Genomic DNA, 22,742 nt, shown 5'->3' with positions numbered 1-22,742 from the left:
TAACATATTTTATAGATATCAACTACTATTAATAATTGGAGCTACTATCCATCATCTTCATTGTTATCATTGAAAATAAAATTGATTCAATAATATTCGATTATTCTAACTATTATTATAATCATCGATTAAAATTACAAATATATTTGTTTAAAAAAACCATATCGATTCCATATATATATACCAATATTGAATAAAACTTCTATAGAAACTATAACTAACATCGATTGTAACTACCTCCGTAAGCTATTTTATATTTAAAATATTTCTTAAAGAAAATATTCTCTAATACAAAGAAAATTATTAATTTTTTTTACTGATTTTACTAAAAAATAATTAGTAGAATTTTGTATAATATTATGGTGTAAATTTAAAATAAATCTATCCACAAGATAGAAAATGATGAATCACTTTTAGGGACCTGGATATATAATACAAAAAAAAAACCGTGATCAAAACACTTATATCCGTTGGAAAACAAGAGCTATAAAACTATATAGAGTCTGCGTCAGAGAATGACGTTAGCAACTGGCGGATTTCTGAACACTTTCATAATTAAACTTTGTTACATGCGTATATACATTTGTAGTTTGCGTACTCGTTCAAATGAAAAACAGACAAATAGGTGTTACTTATTGACACTCGTAAGTCAATTAAAATTTCTTGTAAAAGTCCTTATTTTCATTAATATTATTTTAAAATTTAATTTAACTAATTTAAAAAAAAAATAATAAATTATGTATCATTCAAATAATTAAGCATTTACTATTTACAAAATAATAATATTAATAATTTTATAAATATTGTATTCAAAAAATAATTCAAGTGTATATATATAAGTGAAAAAAAAGTGAATTAGAAAAAAATAAAAATATTGTCTGTTTTATACAAAAAACGGTTAATTTGAATCAATTTGTATTCAAAAGAACGTGTCTAGTCCCAAGATACCCATGAATCCAAATATGACCTTGTAACATTGGATGATGGAAGTATTTTTTGTTCCTTTTTTTTTTACACGTGGCTTTTCTTTCGCTTAATAATTTAAAAACATTTGAAAATCATTTAAAAAGACAATTATCTATGTTTTTTTTTTATGTGAATTTTACTAGTTTTTCTATTTTAAAAATATTTAAATTCAATTATTTCTTTGGAGGAGAAAAAAAAACCTACTTAAGTCAGTTAAAATTTTACCTTATATTTTAATTTTTGCTATTTTAAGTAAACTTTTTTTTTTTTCATTATTTTATCACCTTGACTGCGATAATCTTATAAGTCTCGGTCAAGTGGGTAATGAATGCCGTTAAGATGTAAATGAACTTAATACTTTGTTGAATGACTCGCACGTTCGTTCGGCAAAAATGTTTACTTTTTAAATTTAAATTTTTGAAAATATTTTATTTGAAAAAAGAAAAAAAATTTTATTATTATTAATATTAATTTTAGAATAATTTTTATGAAAAATAAATGAATTATTTTTTTTTATAAATTAATATGAATTTTTTTTTTTTTATTAAAAATGATAACTTACAGGTAAAAAGGAACAAAGTTTATCGTCATACGATAAGTTAAAAGCATATAAACATCGCGATAGCGCTGTTTCTATATACATCAGACACGATCAATAAAAAGCAACCCGATCAATTTCTAGAGGTTATTTTCAGGTTGGGAACGTTGACGTTTTATATACGGTTCATTTATATGCTCCTAGTACACCCACACTGAAAACCCACGGAACAACGTTGCTGAATTTATTTAACATATGTATAATATACGTGGGTATAAATTTCTATCCTTGTATTATCAAAATTACTATACCAGGCCTAATATAAGATTTTCTTGTTAAAAATTTTCACATTTTATATTCATATACTTTCTTGCTTATTTGTAAGTATTTGTTTTTTTTTTTTTTTTTTTTTTTATATTTATCAAAAGAAAATCTCTACAATTAGAACAAATTTAGAATATTATTAAATTCTAAAAAGAATATTTAAGAAGGCAAAAGAACTTTAATTATATAAATATTATATAACAATTTCTAAACTTGTAAAGTTTTATTGACTTTTAGAAAGTTTTGTAGAATAAATAACAATTTAAGTTTATTTTAATTTTTCATTTAATAATAACTGAACAATAATAAGTATTTAATTATTTTTAAAATAACTTTTATATTTGAAAAATTGTGTCCAAAGAATCAATATGTTAGCAAATAAAGTTCTTGTTATTTTATTTAGACAAGAAAAAATATGAAAAATATAATTTGCAATTTTTTTAGAAACTTTGTAATAATTTTAAAAAAAATTATTATTATGCATGGAATAATTTATAATACTAATAGTGAAAATTTTTAATCTTAAAACTCTTTTAGTGTACGGCACTGTATCAGCCCACGTATCTTTTCTCACGTAGCACACACTGAAGTCAGTGTGAGTCATTTGTAAGCCCAGAGAAAATCCGACAACTCATATCCCTGAAATTCCTGCTTGGTTTATACTGTTCTCCTTTCTCGACACAAAATACAAAGAAAACTGATCTAGCAAAACTCACATAAAATAACAAAGAAAAATAGTTTAAGTAAAAATAAAAAAATTTTATATTCATTTTATAATATTGTATAATGACAATGTTTTTTTTTAAATAAAAAAGAATTTTGAATAAAAACTTTATATTTTTAAATTTGCAACACTACGAATGAATACACATTTCAGTAATATTTTTTTTTTGTTTTCATTTAAAATAATGTTAAAATATTCAAGACAAAAACTAACAAACCCGCATGTGATAAAAGTAATATTTTACTGATTTAAAAAAATGTCAAGCATATCAGGCATAAAAAAAATTCTTTTTTTAAATATCACTTTAAACGTATTGAAGAAATTGATATCAATTGAAGTTACCATAAACTAAAATAATAATCAATAAATTATTACAGATTGTAGATTTAAAAACGATTATGATTTGAAACTATCATAAATTCTAACTCCTATCAATTAATTACCAAAGGTTTAATATGCCATGAAGACAAATGCATATTTTATTGCCTACAATAACTCAATTTAGACTATAGAAAATAAATTTTCCTTATCCTATTCTATCAAACAATGAATTAAATTTCTAAAATAAAATTGCATCCTCTAAACTAATTATTTTTTCGACAATTAATTTTTTTAAAAAATGCTAAAATTGCTTCAAAACGAATTAAATACAAAAACGACAATATTAATTCTAAACTATTATTTACATATTCCATTATTTTGTTTGGACAACAAAAAATTTATCTCATATATTTGTATACAATAAAACTTGTTGGTCTAAATAAATTTTTATTGCTTAAATATCAAAGAAATGTTTTGCTGATGAAATTTCTTGATGCAAACATATTGCAATTGCATTAGAATTTCTAAATTCATATTACAGAAATTTAGAAACCAATATTAAATTATTTAATCATTCTTTACATTTTGTAATTAATATAATATGCACGATTTTCATCTTCCCATGCTTCATTCATATACGAACATAACCTCACTTTTTGCAAAATTCGTTATGTTCTTCACAGAGAAATAAATCGACATATCATGAATTGAAAGTATCAAAAAATTAAAATAAAAGGTACTACCTTCGATTATTATTCATATTATGTAATGATTAATGTTGTTTAAAGACAAATATTAAAAAATAATAAACTGAAACCAAACTCACCGAAGTTGCCCGCCATCAGATCATGATTCGAAGGTGGGGGGGTTGATTTATTGCGATCATCCTTTTTCACTCACAAAAACTATAAAAAACCAACACATTTTGAACAAAACGTTATTAATGTTAATAGCACTATTATTTTTCATTTTCCGATGAGTTTTTGCATAATCACAACGATTTTCAGACACTTGACACTAACACTATGCACATGAATTATGTATACATATACAATATACTCATTTACGAGATAACGAACACAATACAAAATGTTAATAACGGTTAATACGCGGCGCTGATGTTCAATGGCAAAATTTAAAAAATTTCTATAGTATTTATGCATAATTTTAGCAATTTATATTTTTTGGGCATAATAAAAAGTATTATACATCTATTATATTTATTTTTAACAAAGTTTTGTGTTAAATAAATACGTTAAACAATTTTGCACTAACACAACAAACGAAATACAAATTTTTGAAACGATTCAAAATTACTAAAGGCCATCAGCGCCATGGTGGCTAACATTGATACTATTTATGACAGGGTGCGGTCACTTTACTATTAAGGTCAATACATACGTATGCAACGCTTTGAGAAAAGAGAGAAAGAGGTACGTAAGTAGATGCGTTGTCCTTCTCTTTCTGTAAGCGTAAACTCATTTGTAAATAAAATACGTGCTTTACGTAAAAAAACCTTGAGTTACACATAACCACATTCCAAATCGCGTTTTTGACGTTTTTTGTTTACGGAAAAGTTTATGTGAGCGGTGAAAACTCATTTGTTGAGTTTAATTAAGTTATTCTTAATTTAATTTGTTTAAAAATGTTTCTGAAATAAGATTTTGTGAAATTTCGCACTTTTTTTTATACAGTTCTATAATTGGTAATTATAAAATTGGACGCCACTATGAGAATTTTATATAAAAAAGAATAAAAAATACTTTAGAAAAACCGGAAAATTATGGCTGTCAGAATATTATTATATTTAGGATTAATTTATCTACTATTAAATGTTGTTAAAACTGAGGAAAATATTGAAAATGTGACCTGTCAATTGGAAAAGCCTCTGCGAAAGCAAATTGAGGCTGAACCCTTAAATGGAAGATGTTTGCGAGATATTGTTGTTCAATTTGCAAAAGCTCTTAGAACAATTAGTAATGATGAACTAGGAGTAACAATTTTTCAAGAAATGCTCGATAAACAAGAATTTGTTAATATTTCAAATGGTCCGGATGTTAAATTAAAAAATTTGGTAGATAAATTGGATAATCAGATTAAATCTTACGTTGAATTATTACGACAAAGTAATAGTGTTATTCAACAAATTTTACTGAAACACAGTTCAAATAATCAACAAAATCAAGCTTTTCAATTAAATTTTGCACGTAATCGAGTTTCCATTGATGAAAAATTTGATATTTGTTCACAAATTTCGACTGGTAAGTTTTATAAACAATTTTTATGTTAATTTTTATTATTTTGATAATTTTAAATATATATTTTAAATTTTCAGCACTGTCTTCTAATTTAAGAGATCAAGAATGGAAGAATTTACACATTTTGCCAGTTAGTCAACCTGGAACAATGTGTGGTCCACCAAGTTTAGCTCATAATATCGGTCCTTTATTTTTATCTCAATGTAATAGATCAAAACATGTTATTTTACTTTTGGAACATGGAATGTTTATGTCAGAGGGTGATGTTACTTTAGCTCAAATAACTGCAAAAACAGTTATTGACATGCTGTCAGAAACGGATTATGTTACTGTTGTCGGATTAGCTGGACGAGGATCCGTGCATTGCAAAAATGGTTTAGTGAAGGCAAATGACGTCAATAAATTTCATTTAACACGACATGTAGACACCATCACTCGAACTGGTAACAAAAAATTTACACATATTCAAATAATAATTTAATCATCAAAGTATTTTAAAGAACATAAAAAAAATTCGCAATTTTTCAGATTCAAACCAAACTTTGGATGTTGATTTCAAATCCCTAACGGGAAATTTGACTGGAGAGGTTGTCATTATCCACGTGACAAATATGCTAAAAAATACAACAAATTTGAAAAACATTACTGAAGAAATCTATTCACAAAAATTAACCGCATATTTAAGAACAATATTGATTCTATCGGGTAAAGTTTTTATTAATTATTTCTTTTTTTTACTATCATTTATCAATTAAAAATGTTTTAAATTAATTTTTATACATTTTAAATTTTGAACAGACACTCAACCACATACAAATATCAAAAATATTTCCGAGGATACAATTACATTACCAACGCAAAATGTTTTGGGCTATGAAATAGCTAAATTGTTTGTTGGATTAAAATGTTCAAGTGACGAAAGAAAAGATTATTATTTATCAGATCCTTATTTTGAACCTTACACCAAAGGAATGATGTTGTCTGTTGGACAAATAACAAATGTTGCTGTATTATCGCTTGACATCAAATTAAAAGACTTTCTTGAAGATGTAACTTACTTTAATGCTGGACCAAATACTCATGCAATACTTTTTGATAATAATGAAATAGTTTGGATGCATAAGAATTTTCCTCGAATGGAAATGATAGCGGAACAACCTTTAAAAGTTTATTTGCACAATATTGAGAATATTGATTCGGAAACAATTCAAATACTTTTAAAAGAATCGGAAGGTTTTAAAATAATTGAAACAAAATTGGGAGTAAAAAAACAAATTCATTGGAAACATCTTATTTATAAAGATTTAATAGCATGTGTAATATCGGAGAATAAAGATGATTTTCTACCAGTAGCAAAAACAGTGCCACCTTTGCCATCAAATATTTTGCATCATCGTCTTGATCTAATGCTACAATCTGCCATTAGCAAAGATATATTTTGCTTGAATCACAATAGAATTTCCACACTCTCAACTGGAGTTGTTTATCTTTCACCATGGTGTTTTCAATCACCAACAGAGCAACTTAAATTACTGGAAACTGGATCAGCTGTAACAGTTCAAAGTTACATGGCCTATATTAAAGATTTAACGAGACTACTTGCAAATCCAGGTTTACATTCTTCAGTTAAACCCGATATTGGAACTTTTGCACAAATTCTCAATCATTTTAAAATTCGACACAATACAAGTTCTTTAAATAAATTCATCGTTCGAAGATATGTTGTTGCTGCTGCAAGTGGAGCAATGGAGATTTATCCAGGCATTGTTCTCGATTCTGAATTGGATCCAAAAAGACGAGCATGGTATGGAAAAGCACTTGAATATCCAGGCAAAATAGTTTTGACATCGCCTTATTTAGATGCTGGTGGTTCTGGTTATGTGATAACTTTAAGTCACACGGTTTATGAAGGTCGTTCAGCAGCATTACATTCGAATAATGATCCTGTTATTGCTGTTGTTTCAATGGACATTACTTTGGGTTATTTCTCAAGAATTCTTCGTGATATGTTTTCATTTTGTAATGATTCAACTGTCAAATGTTTTTTGATGGATGACAAAGGTTATTTGGTTTTTCATCCATCAATGCTCGATCCAACAAGTAAAATTGAACAACAACATTTAACGCACAAAGAATTATTAGTAGCGAACGATATACTTAATCATGAATTTTTTGTTCGTAAAAAATCATGCGCCAGTTATTTGGATGGTACAGTGCAACGATATTATCAATTTAATACTTCATTGGAGGAAGTTTTAACTAATATCGTTCATGGTGAGCATTGTATTAAGTATCAAGTCGCCGCTGTTCCTGGAACTAATGTCTTCCTTGGAGTTGTAAATGCAACATGCAATTTACATAGATCATTCTCCTTTTGCCCGTGTAGTACGGTAAGAAATTAAATATTTTTTTAATTGTAATTAAATAAAATTATATTATTGAAATATTTACAGATGGATAGATTGTGTTTTAATTGTAAACGAATGGAACAAACGGAATGTGAATGTCCTTGTGAGTGCTCACTTTATTCAGCGTCATGTGGTCAACAAAATTTCAGCGTTTTGGAACCATGTCCAGCGCCTTACGAACAAGGAATTAGTTCACAATTATTTTGGACACAATCAGTACCATTAAAATCGTGTCCATCTTTTAATTGTAAGGATTATCAGACTGAAAACGAATGTTTGGGAATTGTTAATTGTCAATGGTGCCATTACGACAGCGATGGAGAAACTCCCCTTCAGGCTCCATTTTGTTCGGATTTGTCTCTTTGCTTTAGAGGGATTTTTGGTTCCTTAGTCCCTTACGGAGATGGAAGTTACAGTGAGTAAATTAATTATTTAATTTACGGTAAATTTAATTTTAAATATTTTTTTTTTTTCCTTTTTTTTCAGAAACTCAATCAACGGAGGAAATTGTGGCTCGAGAATGGCCCTCAGTGGGTCCCGTTGCAGGTGGAATTCTTGCCTTTGTTTTAATTCTAGGAATAAGTCTCTTTTGCTATAGATTACGATCGGTTCAATCTGGTTTGGAGCATCAGTGTCTACATCTTCATACATCGCCAGATACATTGAGAATGACAAATCATGAAGGCGATCCTGAACCCATGGAAATGGATCAAATGAAAAATAATCTTGATTCTCTTTTACGTGAAGGTATTGCACCAATTTCGCCATACAGAGTTTCGACAAATTATCGAAGACCACCTGGCGGTGATAGCGATCATGGCTATAGTACAATGACACCACACGATGACTCTGAACAACAAACATTTGTTGAGCCTCTGTTAATTGTTGGCGGAAATACGGAATCAGATTTAGTGAAACAAAATAGTCGTCCACCATCACCAATGACGCATTTAGGATCACCGCATCATGTGTTAGCTCCCGTTACTGTTCATCGACACATGGAAGCAAATTTTTGTTAGCATTGCTTAACAAAATTAGAGATATATAAATATTATATATAGAATTATTGGAATTAAATTTCTAATATCACATATTTACGATTATTTAACTTTTTTAAATAATATTAAATATATTATATATTTTTAATATAATATTTAAACTTTACAATTAGTTGTGATGTTAGAAATTTAAATCCAATTAGAAAAGAAAAAAAAAATGTTCCATTTTTCATAACTGTTTTTAATCGAGAAATATTTTCATGAATATTTTTACTTGAGAGATCATTGACTCAATATCTGTTTTCTATTTTTATAACAATATGATATGCACATTCTTTACTGAACGTATTTTTACAAAACTTTTAAAGAAAAGTGGCAATAAGAAAAAATTCAAAGAAAAACTTTGTAAACTTTTTGTACAAAGTACCCATGTCTTTTTTTTTTTAAATTCATGTACATTGTTTTTTGTATAACGAGAAAGGTGCTCAGCACACATGAATTGATTTTAGCGTTATTTATTTTTCGAGTGAGATAAATATTTAAAGTACAAACAGGTGGTATGTTCCATTTTTTCTTGAAAGTGCCAATTTTTACAATAATTATTGTTCAAATCGACAATCGTGTTTACGATTTAACTGATGAAGACTTTTTTTTTTAATGCATTTATACGTATCAATTAAGACAATTTATTAACAAAGAAATAATATGTCTTTACGACAAATAGTTCACAGACTGATATTTAACATAAAATATAGTAAAATGTGGGTACATATGTAGAGTATCAAAATTGCTCAAAAAAAAAAAATTAAACAGAAAAAAACGCCGATTTAAAATCTTGATATTTTTTATGTATTAAATTTTGAAAGCAATATATAGGTCTCAAATTTTTCGAGGCAAGTAGTGTAATAAATTTTTGGCAAATTTAATCATATTTTGAAATGAATGTGTAAAATTGGATTTATAATGTTTCTTGAAATGATTATAAGATAATTTTTGAATATTCTTCTGTTGTGTTTGTGGACAAATGTTAAAAAAAAAGTATTAAAGCTTTTGACAGCAACAAAGTATTTTAATAATGAATAGCGCAAACATATATATGAATGTATGTTAATTGATTATGTATTAGAAAAATGATAATAATGTAGACGTATGAATGATTTTAAAAGTATTTTTGTTGTAGAAAGACGTGAGTAGTGAAAGTATATTTAAGTTTCTCGATATGTAGAAATTATTAAAAAAAAAAGAATATTTTGTTAATGCCAGTGAATATAGAAGCAGAAAAATTTGATTTGCGAAAATCGAAATCCAGTGAATATTAAAAGAAAAACAAATTTTTATAACGAAAATCTTGCCGTTACCTGCCATTTATAACGTTGCACATAGAACTATCTTTTTTATACATTTTCTATTATTATTTAAGTGAAAAATTATGTAAAACCGTAAAATGTTAAAAATAAAAGTTTTTTTTACAGTAAATTATTTTTAATATTTATCATAAATTTCCGACTTTTATAGAAAATGTGAAATAAAATTTCAAAATTAATTTTTAATCTGTTTTTTCTCGGATACAATAGATATAGATATTTTTCGTATCTATTGTACAGAGCCAAAGACAGGTAATTTTATTATTAATGAAATATGAGATACATAAAAACGCGTAAAATTATAAATGTTAATTTACAACCTAAGGGACGAAGTCAGGATTTTTTCTTAGAATGACAAATCCTTCCATTATTGGCGTTAATGGAACATATTCTTCAGTTGCTAATTCAGCTCTCTCACCGTATGCTAAAAGAACGGGAGTTGTGTGTGTCTGGAAACCAGTGATTGTTTTTGGCTTGCCAGCTTGACCAACAACATCAACGGCAAGACCAACTCGCACTGGAACTGCAAGTGGATTCAATTCTTCGTCGAATGTTACCAACATTCTTGGTTGCATCGCTGCTGCCAGCGTGTACAAAAGATAATGTGATCTTCCAAGAATAACTGAAAGAAAGATACAAACATTTTTTTATTAAATTAATTATTATTTTTAAGTTCATTTTTTATTGGTACTTACTATTTTTGACATCGAGGAATCCAATCAAGGTAGCCAATAATCCAGCCAAGGCAACTGGACTCAACAATTGTCTGTCACTATGATACGGCGACAAGGTAAGTGTTCCTTTTCCAAGATGAGTAAGACCCTGAGCAATTCGTACCATGAATAAATTATTAGGATCCTTAGCGTGAAATTGTGCAAGTTGTCTTAGCATTGCAGCTAATCTAGCATTATTTGTACCAGCTCCAACAAGTCCCATTGCAAAAATTGCATTATGAGCCACTTCAGGATCACTGTCGTGTGAGAATTTCGATAAAGTATCCAAAATATTGAGTTTTGGATTTGATACCGATATAAGACCAAGTGCTAAAGGTACAGATCGTCGAATTACGGGTTCACAATATCTTAAAAGATGTCCAAAGGTTCTGTACGCCATTTCAGCGCCAATTTCTTCACCCATTGCAATTAAAGCAATTCCAAGTACAGCAATTGCTTGACGTGAACTTAGATCTTTTTCTTTTTCCTCCTTTTTTTCCTCTTTCTTTTCCTTATCCTTGCGATCACCTTTCTCCTCCTTTTCATTCACAGGTTCATAATGCTCGGAACAAATGTGTAATAAATGTTGAATTTTCAATACATTTCCTGTTCCAGCGTAAGCGCAAACTTCCACAAGTGTCGTTGACATGGACTTAAAAGGTTCGGGCACAACTTCCAAAGCTGCGATTATCGCCTCTGCTGCCTCTTGTTTACCCAAAAAGCACAAACCTGAAAGATAAAAATTAAAATGTAATTAAAAATATATAAAGATAAAAATTTAATGTTAAAACTAACCTAAGCCCAAGGGTAAAAATCTTGCATAAGTATCCTTCAGATCGGTTTCACTCTTTTCCATCAAAGTGTGCATTATTGAAGTAGTGACATAAGCATTGCAAGAGCCAACAGCAACCATTCCAAGGGCAAGACCAGCGACTCCAATGACTTCCCAACTTGATTTTGGATCACTTAAAACAGGTGTAAGCAAATTTAATACTGCCTCTCGATTTGATCCAGCGTAAGCTAGTCCCAAACCGACAATAGCGCCGATTCTCATTGTATTACTGTTATGAAGTACATAATCCGATAAAAGAGCCAATGCAGGATCACATTCATTTCTAACACCACAATTAACAATTCCACAAGCTAAAAGAGCTCCTGATTTAATGTAATCTTCCGAGGAATAAAGATATTTATCGATAGGTGTCAAACCACCGTCAACATCCCACAAGAGTACGAGACCAAGCGATGCTGTTGCACTCAGCATTCCATGTTCCTTATTTTTATAGAGCCATTTATTACCATCCTCGACTAGAAGTTTATCTTGACCGAAAGCTGCATTTACAAATCCATTCACAAAACTTGCAGCCAAATTCTGTCTCGCTGAGTCAACTTGACCACCGCCAAATTGTGGTCTTGAATTTTCCAAATGTGATTTGTAAACATCTTCCGGTGTTTTTGGCTCCATTATATCCAATTCGCGAGCAAGATTCAAAAAATGATTGTTCAAATGAGAATTGGACATAATTTCCACAAGATCGTCAAATTCAATTGTCGATTCCGGTAAGTTGAGGAAAATCTGTTGACGACCAAGCATAAATGCCAATTGTTTCTGTATCGATCTGAAATATATGTTCAATGTCAATTTTATACCAATTTTTATAGTTTAATAATTAAAAATTAAATCAAAATCTTTTCTGAAGATAATATTTTGATAATTAGAAAGATTTTCAACCAGAATTCTAAAAAGAAAAGAAATAAATGAAACTTACAAATCTTCACAAGTTGTAAAAATCTCTTCAATTAATGGCAAATCATTGAGTTGCATCGCTAATCTCACAGCTTGTGGATATTGGCCAAATTTTCTGTAAAGTTTAGCTGCTGCATGTAAAAGAGTACTATTTTCAGGATCGGCAACATAAGGAACGCAACTTGTAAGATAAAGACAAACACGTTGATATGCACTTTCATCAACATATTGTTCAAGAAAATCTAATTTTTCAATTTCCATTAATAAATCGCAAGCCTCAGTTTCAGCATTGTGAGCCATATTATAGGGAACAATTTCATGTACAAGGGCTATTAATTTCTTGCTAACATCTTCTTTATTCTCGCCTGTAAGTTCATCCCATTCACCGGCTAATTCACCAGATAAATGTCGAACATATTCATGTCCCCATTCGCTAATTGATTGTGCTGATCCAAATAATCGATATTTTAAACACTCTCTACCCTCTCCCATTGTCATTGCAAGAACTGAAATAATATCCGAACATAATTCTTTTGCTTTTGGATCGGAAATATTTTCATAAATTGATTTCATTGTATCATAATGAGGTCTCATGAATTTCAATGGTTTCGGCACACTTGTCATTGAAGTTGTTGAGGCACGAATTTGATTTTGTAGTGACTCAAGTGCTGGATAGTGTAATCTTGTGTTTGCATCTTGAAGACGTTCAACTAAATTTCCTAATTCTTCCTGAAGTAGTTTATCTTCCTCCGACTAAAATAGAAAGATTTTTTAATTAATTGAAAATTATTGTCAAATAATACTTAGAAATTTATTATTATTATTATTATTATTATTATTTAAATAATAAAAATAAAATTAACAGTAAATTCGTAAAATAAAGGTAGAAAACATAAACATTGAGCATTACTAAGCAAAAAAGAAAGAGGTTGTGAACCAAAATAACCTATCTACTGACAACAAAATGAAGCTAGTATATTTGTAAATATTTTACTTTTACTAAATCTGCATTTAAATTCCAATCTTTTGATATCAAAGTATCGTAGAAATTTTCGAAAAGAGGTTTTGATTTCATTTTGAAAATATTTAATTTCAAAACTTTGATTTTTCAGTAGCAGTCAATACACTATTAAATTAATAACATAGTATAAGTGAATATAAATACAGGACATGGGAAAAATTAATAAATATAGGAAATGAAAAATAAAATACGGATAAAACAATGCCGAAAAAAAGAGACAATCAACTTTACAACTATAAAAAAATTGAACACCTACCAATTCGCTTTTTTCGTCTTCTTTTTCATTTTTAACTTCTTTCTTTTGTTTTTCTTCTATTTTGGTACTTTCAGGCATTTTTTAATTAAATGCACAATATTTTATCAAAAGAAAATTGGATTTGTCACAATCACACGTAATGAACAGTCAAAAAGTGAGGTTAGAAATGAATTTACAAGAATGTTTGCGAGTCACTGTGAACTTGACAGCTGGCGCCACTACGGGAGTTTTCTTCATGATTTAAAACATTTTTTTTAACTAAAAAATACAGTTTTAATATATTTTTACGTTTTAAAATTATTTAATATTTAATTTTACACATACTAAGAATTAATTTTTTTATTTAATCGTATTTTTAAACAAACATTAAAGTGTGTTATGTTTGAATTTAGCGCTTTGACGCCATTGCATTTTCATTGGACCAATGAAAACCATTATCCATTATGAAAAATAATAATAATAAAACAACAAGGACGACGATAATGTCGACAATACTTGGTTAAAGAGAATAAGAGAATACATAAACTTTTGCAGTAGTATTCAATAGTATCTGATAAAGTCGTCTCCGTTGTCGGTTAATTACTGTTTCATCTTATTTCTTGCTCGTAAAGACAATTTTCTGCCCAAGTATATAGTGATTAGAGCAAAGAAATTGTTTGCTTCTCCTATGTGTTGTATACACTTTATTTGTCAAAGTGATGCGAAAAGAAAAATACAAAGTAAGCTTGAAATGTATTAATTTGATATAGCATACGCAATGTTGAGGAGCCAAATAAATCGTGGGAGTCACACATGGGTTGAAAACCTCAATATCGAAAGGTGAGAAAATTTCTTGATTATACACAATAGTGAGTGTGTTCAACCCCCCCGAGGGAAGAATTTCAGTACGTACGATAACGTACAAATCTTTGGATTCGGTTTATCTACCTGCTTCTAAAATCAAGATGGCATCTACAAGTCAAGCCGCGAATTCACCAGGAGTTTCTGCTGCGACGACGACACCTTCGTCAAAATCTCAAACACCTTCGATCATAAATTCTCAGCTAGGCGATGGTAATCGGGGCAATAATTTTGAACCTCTCGACAAAAGTTCTTCAAACACGCTCAAGGTAAATTACACTCAAAATAATTAATTGGCTCCTTAATTAAAAAGAGGCTGTAAGCTTCTTTAAATAATTTGTATCTTGTACATTTTAAGTAACATTATTTAGCACAATATATATGTGGTAAATATTCTATATTTTATAGTCAATACTTTTTTTTTAATACTTTATAAATAATTTGTTTATACAAAGTTTGAAAGTTTACAATAACAAATACTATTTATAGATGAATAAAATATGTACATATTATTTAGTATTTTTAAAAATAGTCAGTATATATTTGTAAAAGAGAACTGACTGATATTTTATCTTTTTTTTTGGTAGTATTAGAGAAAATGTCAAGTTATTGAAATAATATAACTACATAGATTAAATATTAGTAACAAAATTGTTTTTATTTTAGCGTAATCCAAAAATGGAGTTGAGCAAAACAGATTTGGTCGAGTTATTAGGATATTTAGAAGGTGAACTTCAAGCACGAGATATTGTTATAGCAGCGTTAAAAGTAATTATAATTACACGCATATTATTTATATAGTATATTTGAAGTAGAAAAATCAATAATAGAAGTTGAGAGTTTAAAACTTGTTTTTGTTTTTCTCTAGTCGGAGAAAATGAAACACCTATTGAGTTCTCGATATCGTAGCGGTACTTCTGATCCTCATTCAGCTCTTGCAAGAGACGTAGCTATAGTTGGTGGAACAATTGGACCTCAAGGGAGTCAAGTTGATCAACAAACTGCAAGCTTAGAAGCTCTTATCACACAACAAAGGCGCATGCAGTGTCGCATGGCTAAAGTTCTTAAGGAAGCTGAAATCAGACATCGAGCAGTAAGATTAGATTCTTTCATATAATTAACAATATATTTTTTTGTCACAGTTTTTTAATCGTTATTCTTTTTAAATGCTTTGTTTTTGATTTTAAAAAAATTGTCATTTATTTAGGTAATCAAAGAATTGGAAGAGGAAAAGAGAAAACACGAGCACGATACAGCTCAGGGAGATGATATTACTTACGGTCTTGAAAAGGAGAGAACACGTTTAAAAAAAGAATTAGAATTAGAAAAATTGGATAAAAAACGAATTGAGCAAGATATGAAAAAATTGAATGACACATTAGATGAAGAAAAAAGTCGACAGAAGCAAATAGTACTTTTATTGCTTGCCGAAAGAAAGAAGATAATAATGAAATATATTGAAGAAAGAAAAAGATCTGAGGATTTGGCGCAAATTTTAAGTGAAGAGAAGGTACGTATTGATTCAATGGCCGAGGGTCTCGAGGAGGAAAGTAAAAAATCACTACAAATGGAAGCTGAATTAGAAAAACAATTAGCACAATTTGATATCGAGAGACAACAATATAGACAGGGGTTGACAAAAGAAGAGAAAAAAGTTAAAGACCTAGAAGCTGAATTGGAAAAGCTTAAATCGGAAATAGAAACTGGTAAAGAATCACAGGCACGTGGTCCTATTCGTGGTGTGGGTGCAACTCCTCCACCTCCACCTGCAAAACCTGCAAATTTGACAGCTTTACCAACTCTTAAACCTGTTAATGCGCCTCAAACAAGTAAGTTATAGAAATTGAATCACTTTGTTTAAAATAAGTTTTTTTTTTATCATCAATACAATTAATCTTTTTATCATCAAAAAAATGAAGTTGCATTTTATTCTGTTCAAAATTTTTAAAAAAAGTTCTTTTTAGTTAAAGGAGCCGTTTTAGGCACTGGTACTCCAATGGTGAGCAGTAAAGTTGTTCAACCAACAGCTACAGTTTCTAGTGTTCCAGTTAGTGGACCCAGTAAGTTTAATTTCGAATATTTATGTTAATTTAAAATTTTTAAATAAATTTATAATTTAACTGAAATTCCAGTTTTGTATGTAAATTGAAATTATATATAAAAAATATTTTTCTAGCTACAGGAATAGCCAGATCTGTAACTCCTGGACAAGCGATACGAGGAACGGCATTTACACCAAGTAATCCAGCATCAACTACAGAAACGCCACCGACCACTGAGGCTCAGGTAACCTTTCCACACTATCCAGCACACTCTACGCTAATTTAACGACTATTGAAATCTACTTGTGGTAGATAAGATCAATTTGCAGTCAATTTTTACGCTTTGCAATAATGGTGAATCGTAATTTCTTTTGCAAAATACTTGCAAGACTGATTTTTTTTTTTAGATAATTTCTTTTACACAAAAAACGGCTCAAGAAATTGTTTTCTATTTGCATAGAAAAAAAAAAAGATTCCTTGAACCAAGTCTCTGTTTTTACTCATATACAACAGTGATAAATGCACTTTTTTTTTAGTTATGACATTTTTTTTTCTCCTAATGTAAAAGTGAAACATATCACGATCATGATACTAATTATAAAAATACTCATACGAGTATTTTTAAATGAAAGTAGTTTCAGATTTTTATAATTAGCTTTATTAGAAGACTAATTCTATTTAGACTTCCTTTTAGAATTTTACATATCCAAAGTTTTTAATGTGTTATTTTGATTTCATTATTATTAGAATGAAAATTAAACAATCAAATTGTTTTTAAGTCATTTAACATTATTAAACTAAATTTAAATTGTTAATATTAAATTTAACAGTTTAAATTGTTTTAAATATATTTCAAAGATTCATTTTTAAGATTAATAAGTTTTTCATATTTATAATATACAATTGTGTAAAAACACGAGTTAATTATTTAAAGAGGTATTCCTCTATAATTTATTTTTATGTAAATACTACATAATTTTCAGAATTTTTACCATGTTAGTATCTATGATTTTTGAATAGAGAGTCATTGAATTTTAAAAATTCAATTCTATCTATCAGATAGAAAGATTCTGTCTTTTAAATTTATCTAGTCTCGTATACCTTTCATAGTTAAAGGTTTTATCTTGTTTAAAATGCATAAAGTAAGCTTAATTAAAAAATCAAGAACTAAGCATCTATCAATCTTAATTAGCATTCAAAAATTTAGTATTTAAATGCAGGCATATTGAAAGGTAAAAAGAGTATGTTTTTTAAAATGTGTATAAAGTGTTATATAAATCACTTATTTATGAAAATATTATTTTAAGAAACTTCTTTCCATCAGAATAATTAAAATTTCCAGTTTTTTTCGAATGAAATATAATTTAAAAAGCACTTTTTTTTTTTTGCTATTTCACAATTATTTGAATTCATTTTTCACTTATACACAATTTTTATTAGGATAAAACACTTTATCATACGTTTTAATTTGTATACACAATATTATTATTTAGAATGTATACTGAATCCTTAATTAATTAAAAGAAAAAGCAACCTACTTCTGAGCTTTATTCATCAGATTTCCCTGCTTATTTTTCCTAAAAAGCACCTTTTTTTTAGCAAGCTATTTTGTTTAGTTCTCTTTTCTCAAAATTAAAAAAAAAAATTTGGATTTTTCTTCTAAACTGCGGGCGCGGTTATATTTATCTATTTGGCAAACTTTTCTTTTATACTTTATTCTTCTGTTAATTTTACAGATCTGTGTATAATTGGTTTTTAGCTGTGGAATTTAATTTTACAGATTCATTAAATTGGTTATTTAGCGTTTTTTTTTAGCTCTGGAACTATTTAGATGTTCAACACGATGCTGAGAATTTCCTGCAAGATTAACTCGGTATTGGCTTGAATAATGATTTTCCGTTTTTATCACTCACCACCACTTAGCTTTTCTTTTTATTATTATTTTTCCGCTTTTTGGTTTTAGCACATCACCGATTCTAAATAGATCAAACAAATAAACAAATAAACAAATAAAAAGTATTAAAAATGAATAAAATTTGCTGCGTCGCGCGAAACAAGTGAGAATATTTTCACTTCCGTTAACAAAAAAAAAGGATTTGTCGTGTATCTTAATTCCTCAGGCATTACACAAACGACCAGTTGTACCAGCTCCTGCGAATTCTGGTGGTGCAGCTACTAAAATCGTTGCTCCTACAACTCAAACACCAGGAAAACTTCCAACGTATAATGCAAATGCAACATCAGCTTCATCTCCAACACCAGGAATATTAACTGTTAAGAAACCGCCAGTGTCACGTGGAGTACCACCGCCAGTACCACCAAATAAACCAGTGGTACCACCGAAAAAGGAAGCTGCATATCTTCGAAGAACCGAATCGTCACAATTGGCCACTGATAAATTTATAAAACCTGTTGCTGTTAATACTGCCTCTACTAATCTACAAAATCAACAACAACAACCCATCGCGGTGTCGACGCACTCCACTGAAGAAGAGGTCAGTAATGCTATCTAAATGATCCGTAAAATGAGAATTTTTATTTAATTCAAACATATAAATGAAATTAAAGTGATTTTCCTCTTAGATTAACGATCATTATAGGATGATTATATTTACCATTTTGTTTCTAACTAAAAATAGAAATAAAAAAAATTTTTTTTTTAAAAGAATGATAGAAACTTTAAGAGAAAGTTAAAGAGAACTCTGTCAAGAAAATACTTTTGAGAAATTACTCTAATATCGATTTTAAAATTATATTCTAATTATATTTTTCTATCTCAATTAACTCGGAATCAGTTGTATCGTAATTTCTCGAAATACCTTTTTTTTAAAAAAAAAAACAGCAACTAAATCAAAAGTCTTTTCTTGTACAAGTCAAATCAGTATATTTTGTAAATAATTAAAAAAAAATTATTTCTGTATGTAAATTTAAATAACCATAAATAGTTAGACTACATTGAGATTTACATAAATTAATAATTGTATAGTTTATATTGTTAAAATTTAAGGGCAGCTTCTACTAGATAACTCAAAACTTAATTAAATTTTGAAATATTCAAAATTAGTAGATACGTGTTTAATTTATATATCACGACAGCAGCTTTAAAGCTGTTTTTATAAAATAATACGACAATTCGCTAAATGAAAATTAAAGCGTTAAACAAAGAGTTGTCTACTAAAGTGCAGAATTGCTTTTTATAATTGGAAAAATTCAATTATATTAACTTTAGAATTATTTTAAAAGTCACTTACAATTAGTTTAAATAAAGAATCTATTTTTATTTTCAAAACTGCTAGTCTATTTTAAAATTGAAAAAATTTACAATTAAATTAGAATTTCTAAGGAAACAGAATTCAATTTTTTAAAATTGTTTCCTTTCTCAATTTGCTCCAATTTTATGCGATTTAGTTTAATTAATTTTTTTTTTTAATACCGAATAATCATGATACACTGCCTCTATTCGACTTGCGTTCAAAATAGTACAAAAGAAAATAATTTAACTCAATTTGTAATTTTTGTTTGAATTATTATGTATCTGTATAGACGCAAGTTGGATATATATTTTCAAGATTTTTTTCCTTTTTCTGTTTTAATGCAGAAAAAAAAAATGCTTCCACTTTAAATACAATAAAAGAACGAAAAAAGCAGCACATAATATGAAAAACAATAATAAATAATAATTAAAGTGATACTTAAGTAATAGAGTGAAAAAATAATTGCAAAAAAGGCGTTTGATTTTTTCACAAATAGTCAACTTTATAATAGTGTGATAGCAAGTCAACCTTTTACCAGAGTTTACAAAATGGAACTTGTAATCAAAATGCATAATATCTTATTTCTATTTGTTATATAGAAGAAGAGATAAAAAAAATGCTGCCAATAAAGAATTGATTTTGAGATTATATATACATATTATAATAATAGACTCCTAAGAAACATTATTCCATGTATAGTCGATGTCAAATGAAAAAAATAGACCAACTCAAGGATTGTTTTACTAGAATTATTATAATGTAAATATAGAAAATTATTATATAGACTCATTTGGAAAAAATGTAATATTAAATATAATAATTGTCCCAATATTCACTTTGTATAGAATTGTTATTATTTAATGATATCTGGAAAATGATACGATTTTTTTTTATTTATACTCTGCCAGAGCTTTTCTTGTATCAATTTTTTTTTTGTATTTTTTATTATCGATTTACATTTTTATTTACATTTTTTTAAATTTTATTTCCGAAGCAATGTTTAAATATAATCTCTTTTCTTTACATTACCATATAAAGCCCTGGCAACTATGCTCAGAATAGTATTATATTAACAATATTCTATAAAAAGTGAATACTTTGTAGAATTCTTAATAATTTAAATGATAAAGATATTCAAAAAAAAAAAATTAAGAAATCTACCAAAGTTTTGTGGCAACAGACTTTATATAGTTGCGTGTAAATATCTACAAATATTGCACATATAGAAATAAATGTGACAAAACCGCGAGATTTTTTTGGTAATAATAATTTGTGTAAACCCACGAAATTATAAGACAAATCCAAAATTATAATAAATATATATATATGAATATTTGTCTTTGTGGTCCAAGGAGAAATAGAAATAATTTTCGTAGAATAGGGATTTCCATTGTACATATTTTTAATATTCAAATTATTAAGAAAGCTATCAATTATAATTATTGAAAAATTAGAAAGTGAATAGATATCTTTTCTTTTATTATGATAGAAAATTTCGAACTTGTAAATTGTTATTTAATTTTATTTGTAAATTAAGTTTTATTTATCAAAAAAAAAAATTATTTTATTTGTTTAAACAAGATTTTTTTCAAAAGAGGAATAATTTATTTTCATTTTTTCATTTAATTCATTTGTTGTAGTAGTAATAAATTATTAATATTTATTATTTTTTTTTTTTATATAAAGTATATGTAAATATAGACGAAATTAGAAAATATATTTCTATTGATGTTACAATGTAAATAACTATAGAATAGCTTTGTTTCATTAAACGTGCAATTTAGTATCTCACTTTTAATTATATACAGTGCAATGGTTTCCTCAATTTAAGGAAGCAGATTCTATAAATTTAAAAAAAATACTTTGTTTCCTTTTTTTGAGGTCATTCCCTATTTTATAGATTTAAAAACACAACGATCTCAATAAAAAAAAAATATATGTGTGTGAATAACCTGGACCCATTGTACTTAAATTACAAGTTAAGAGCCTTATGAAAAAATATAATAGAAAATGTAGCAACAATTAAACATTCAGGCTTTTTACATAATTGCAATCTGGTATTATTATTAATAATAAACCCAAAGGAAAAATTTAATAGATATATTTTCTTCAAAAAAAAAAAATATATAATTATATTTAAAATACAATTTTAGAACACACATTAATTATTATATCTACATAGATTTTGCACAAATATTTATATAATTTTGAAAATCTATTAAAATTTTTCTTTGGGTACTCCTGTAAAATCAGTATGAAAAAAGAAATTAATCAAGACTAAGATAAATTAGACAAAAAAACGAAAATCTAAAAACATTTTCATCCTTTTGTCATGACTGAATTATTTTAGAAATGTTTTAAGTGCGCCGTTTCAAATAATAACTGTGAGGGAAATAATGTTATATATTATTTAACTCTTTGTAAAACTTTTGTATCTTAAATCTTAAACATTTTTGCGAAAAAATAGTATGAAATTTGATCTGTAAAGATTAATAATAATTGTGAGTCTGATAGGCAATCAAATTTTTGATATATATGAATTAACAGAAAAAGAAAATCGTTTTGTGATTGAACTCTAATTCATTGTTGGACATTTTTTTCTTTTGTTTAAAAGAGTTTTTGTATATATATATAGAAACAAAGAAAAAATATCAATATCAAATTGCTGGTCAGAAATATTGTGAAGTAATGAATTTAAAAAAAAAAAAGTATTAATGTACCAATACAAATAGAAGTTTGTAAAAGTTTTTTCCACTCAATGATGTTAATAGTGGAGCTCATAAACACATGACTCATTTATAACGATTTAACAATAAGCTTTTTCTCATGATTTTTTGTATATTCCTTCATGCAGTTTAACGAAAACAAAAAAAAATGTAATCAGAGTGCTGTAAAAATTATAAAGATATTGCAAATCATGATAATAACAATAACATTTTATTAAACCCAAATAATTGATATTATTATT

General features: G+C 27.6%; 3 protein-coding genes and 1 long non-coding RNA gene across 5 annotated transcripts; 3 read left to right on the top strand and 1 right to left on the bottom strand.

The window, feature by feature from the left end:
• The first annotated feature begins 265 nt into the window (after window positions 1-265).
• LOC127289857 (uncharacterized) lies at window positions 266-2,651 on the top strand. 2 transcript variants are annotated; one of them, XR_007844228.1, is made up of 3 exons: window positions 266-644; window positions 1,531-1,772; window positions 2,366-2,651. It is a non-coding gene; the product is annotated as an uncharacterized LOC127289857 (long non-coding RNA). The 2 variants fall into 2 exon arrangements; XR_007844227.1 differs by having other exon boundaries at window positions 1,531-1,884.
• A 1,760-nt stretch (window positions 2,652-4,411) lies between these two features.
• On the top strand, window positions 4,412-10,013 carry LOC127289910 (VWFA and cache domain-containing protein 1). The gene is made up of 6 exons (XM_051318174.1): window positions 4,412-5,134; window positions 5,209-5,574; window positions 5,660-5,836; window positions 5,930-7,521; window positions 7,585-7,954; window positions 8,026-10,013. The coding sequence occupies exons 1-6, from the start codon at window positions 4,657-4,659 to the stop codon at window positions 8,556-8,558; spliced, it is 3,516 nt and encodes a 1,171-aa protein (XP_051174131.1). The 5' UTR covers window positions 4,412-4,656; the 3' UTR covers window positions 8,559-10,013.
• Window positions 10,014-10,076: 63 nt separating this feature from the next.
• Window positions 10,077-13,816, bottom strand: LOC127289911 (26S proteasome non-ATPase regulatory subunit 2). The gene is made up of 5 exons (XM_051318175.1): window positions 13,639-13,816; window positions 12,384-13,114; window positions 11,410-12,233; window positions 10,597-11,343; window positions 10,077-10,523 (listed from the first exon to the last, which is right to left on the bottom strand). Exons 1-5 carry the CDS (start codon window positions 13,714-13,716, stop codon window positions 10,222-10,224), a joined length of 2,682 nt encoding a protein of 893 aa, XP_051174132.1. The 5' UTR covers window positions 13,717-13,816; the 3' UTR covers window positions 10,077-10,221.
• A 293-nt stretch (window positions 13,817-14,109) lies between these two features.
• LOC127289913 (CTTNBP2 N-terminal-like protein) lies at window positions 14,110-22,728 on the top strand. The gene is made up of 7 exons (XM_051318179.1): window positions 14,110-14,747; window positions 15,145-15,246; window positions 15,347-15,571; window positions 15,686-16,307; window positions 16,443-16,538; window positions 16,655-16,764; window positions 18,641-22,728. The coding sequence occupies exons 1-7, from the start codon at window positions 14,583-14,585 to the stop codon at window positions 19,031-19,033; spliced, it is 1,713 nt and encodes a 570-aa protein (XP_051174136.1). The 5' UTR covers window positions 14,110-14,582; the 3' UTR covers window positions 19,034-22,728.
• Window positions 22,729-22,742: the final 14 nt, after the last annotated feature.

Source organism: Leptopilina boulardi, unplaced genomic scaffold (assembly GCF_019393585.1).
Source record: "Leptopilina boulardi isolate dan_hultmark-lab unplaced genomic scaffold, ZJU_Lbou_2.1 LbouV2_51, whole genome shotgun sequence".
NCBI classification, from domain to species: domain Eukaryota; kingdom Metazoa; phylum Arthropoda; class Insecta; order Hymenoptera; family Figitidae; genus Leptopilina; species Leptopilina boulardi.
Note: the sequence above shows the minus strand (reverse complement) of the source record. Positions and strands in the feature narration are given on the sequence as shown.

Coding starts and splice junctions, on each gene's coding strand:
- LOC127289910 (XM_051318174.1), top strand. CDS start 4,657: ATGGCTGTCAGAATATTATTATATTTAGGATTAATTTATCTACTATTA. Junction 5,575..5,659: donor AGACACCATCACTCGAACTG/GTAACAAAAAAT, acceptor GCAATTTTTCAG/ATTCAAACCAAACTTTGGAT. Junction 5,837..5,929: donor AACAATATTGATTCTATCGG/GTAAAGTTTTTA, acceptor AATTTTGAACAG/ACACTCAACCACATACAAAT.
- LOC127289911 (XM_051318175.1), bottom strand. CDS start 13,716: ATGCCTGAAAGTACCAAAATAGAAGAAAAACAAAAGAAAGAAGTTAAA. Junction 13,115..13,638: donor AAGACGAAAAAAGCGAATTG/GTAGGTGTTCAA, acceptor TTTCTATTTTAG/TCGGAGGAAGATAAACTACT. Junction 12,234..12,383: donor TTTACAACTTGTGAAGATTT/GTAAGTTTCATT, acceptor CATATATTTCAG/ATCGATACAGAAACAATTGG.
- LOC127289913 (XM_051318179.1), top strand. CDS start 14,583: ATGGCATCTACAAGTCAAGCCGCGAATTCACCAGGAGTTTCTGCTGCG. Junction 15,247..15,346: donor TTGTTATAGCAGCGTTAAAA/GTAATTATAATT, acceptor GTTTTTCTCTAG/TCGGAGAAAATGAAACACCT. Junction 15,572..15,685: donor CTGAAATCAGACATCGAGCA/GTAAGATTAGAT, acceptor TCATTTATTTAG/GTAATCAAAGAATTGGAAGA.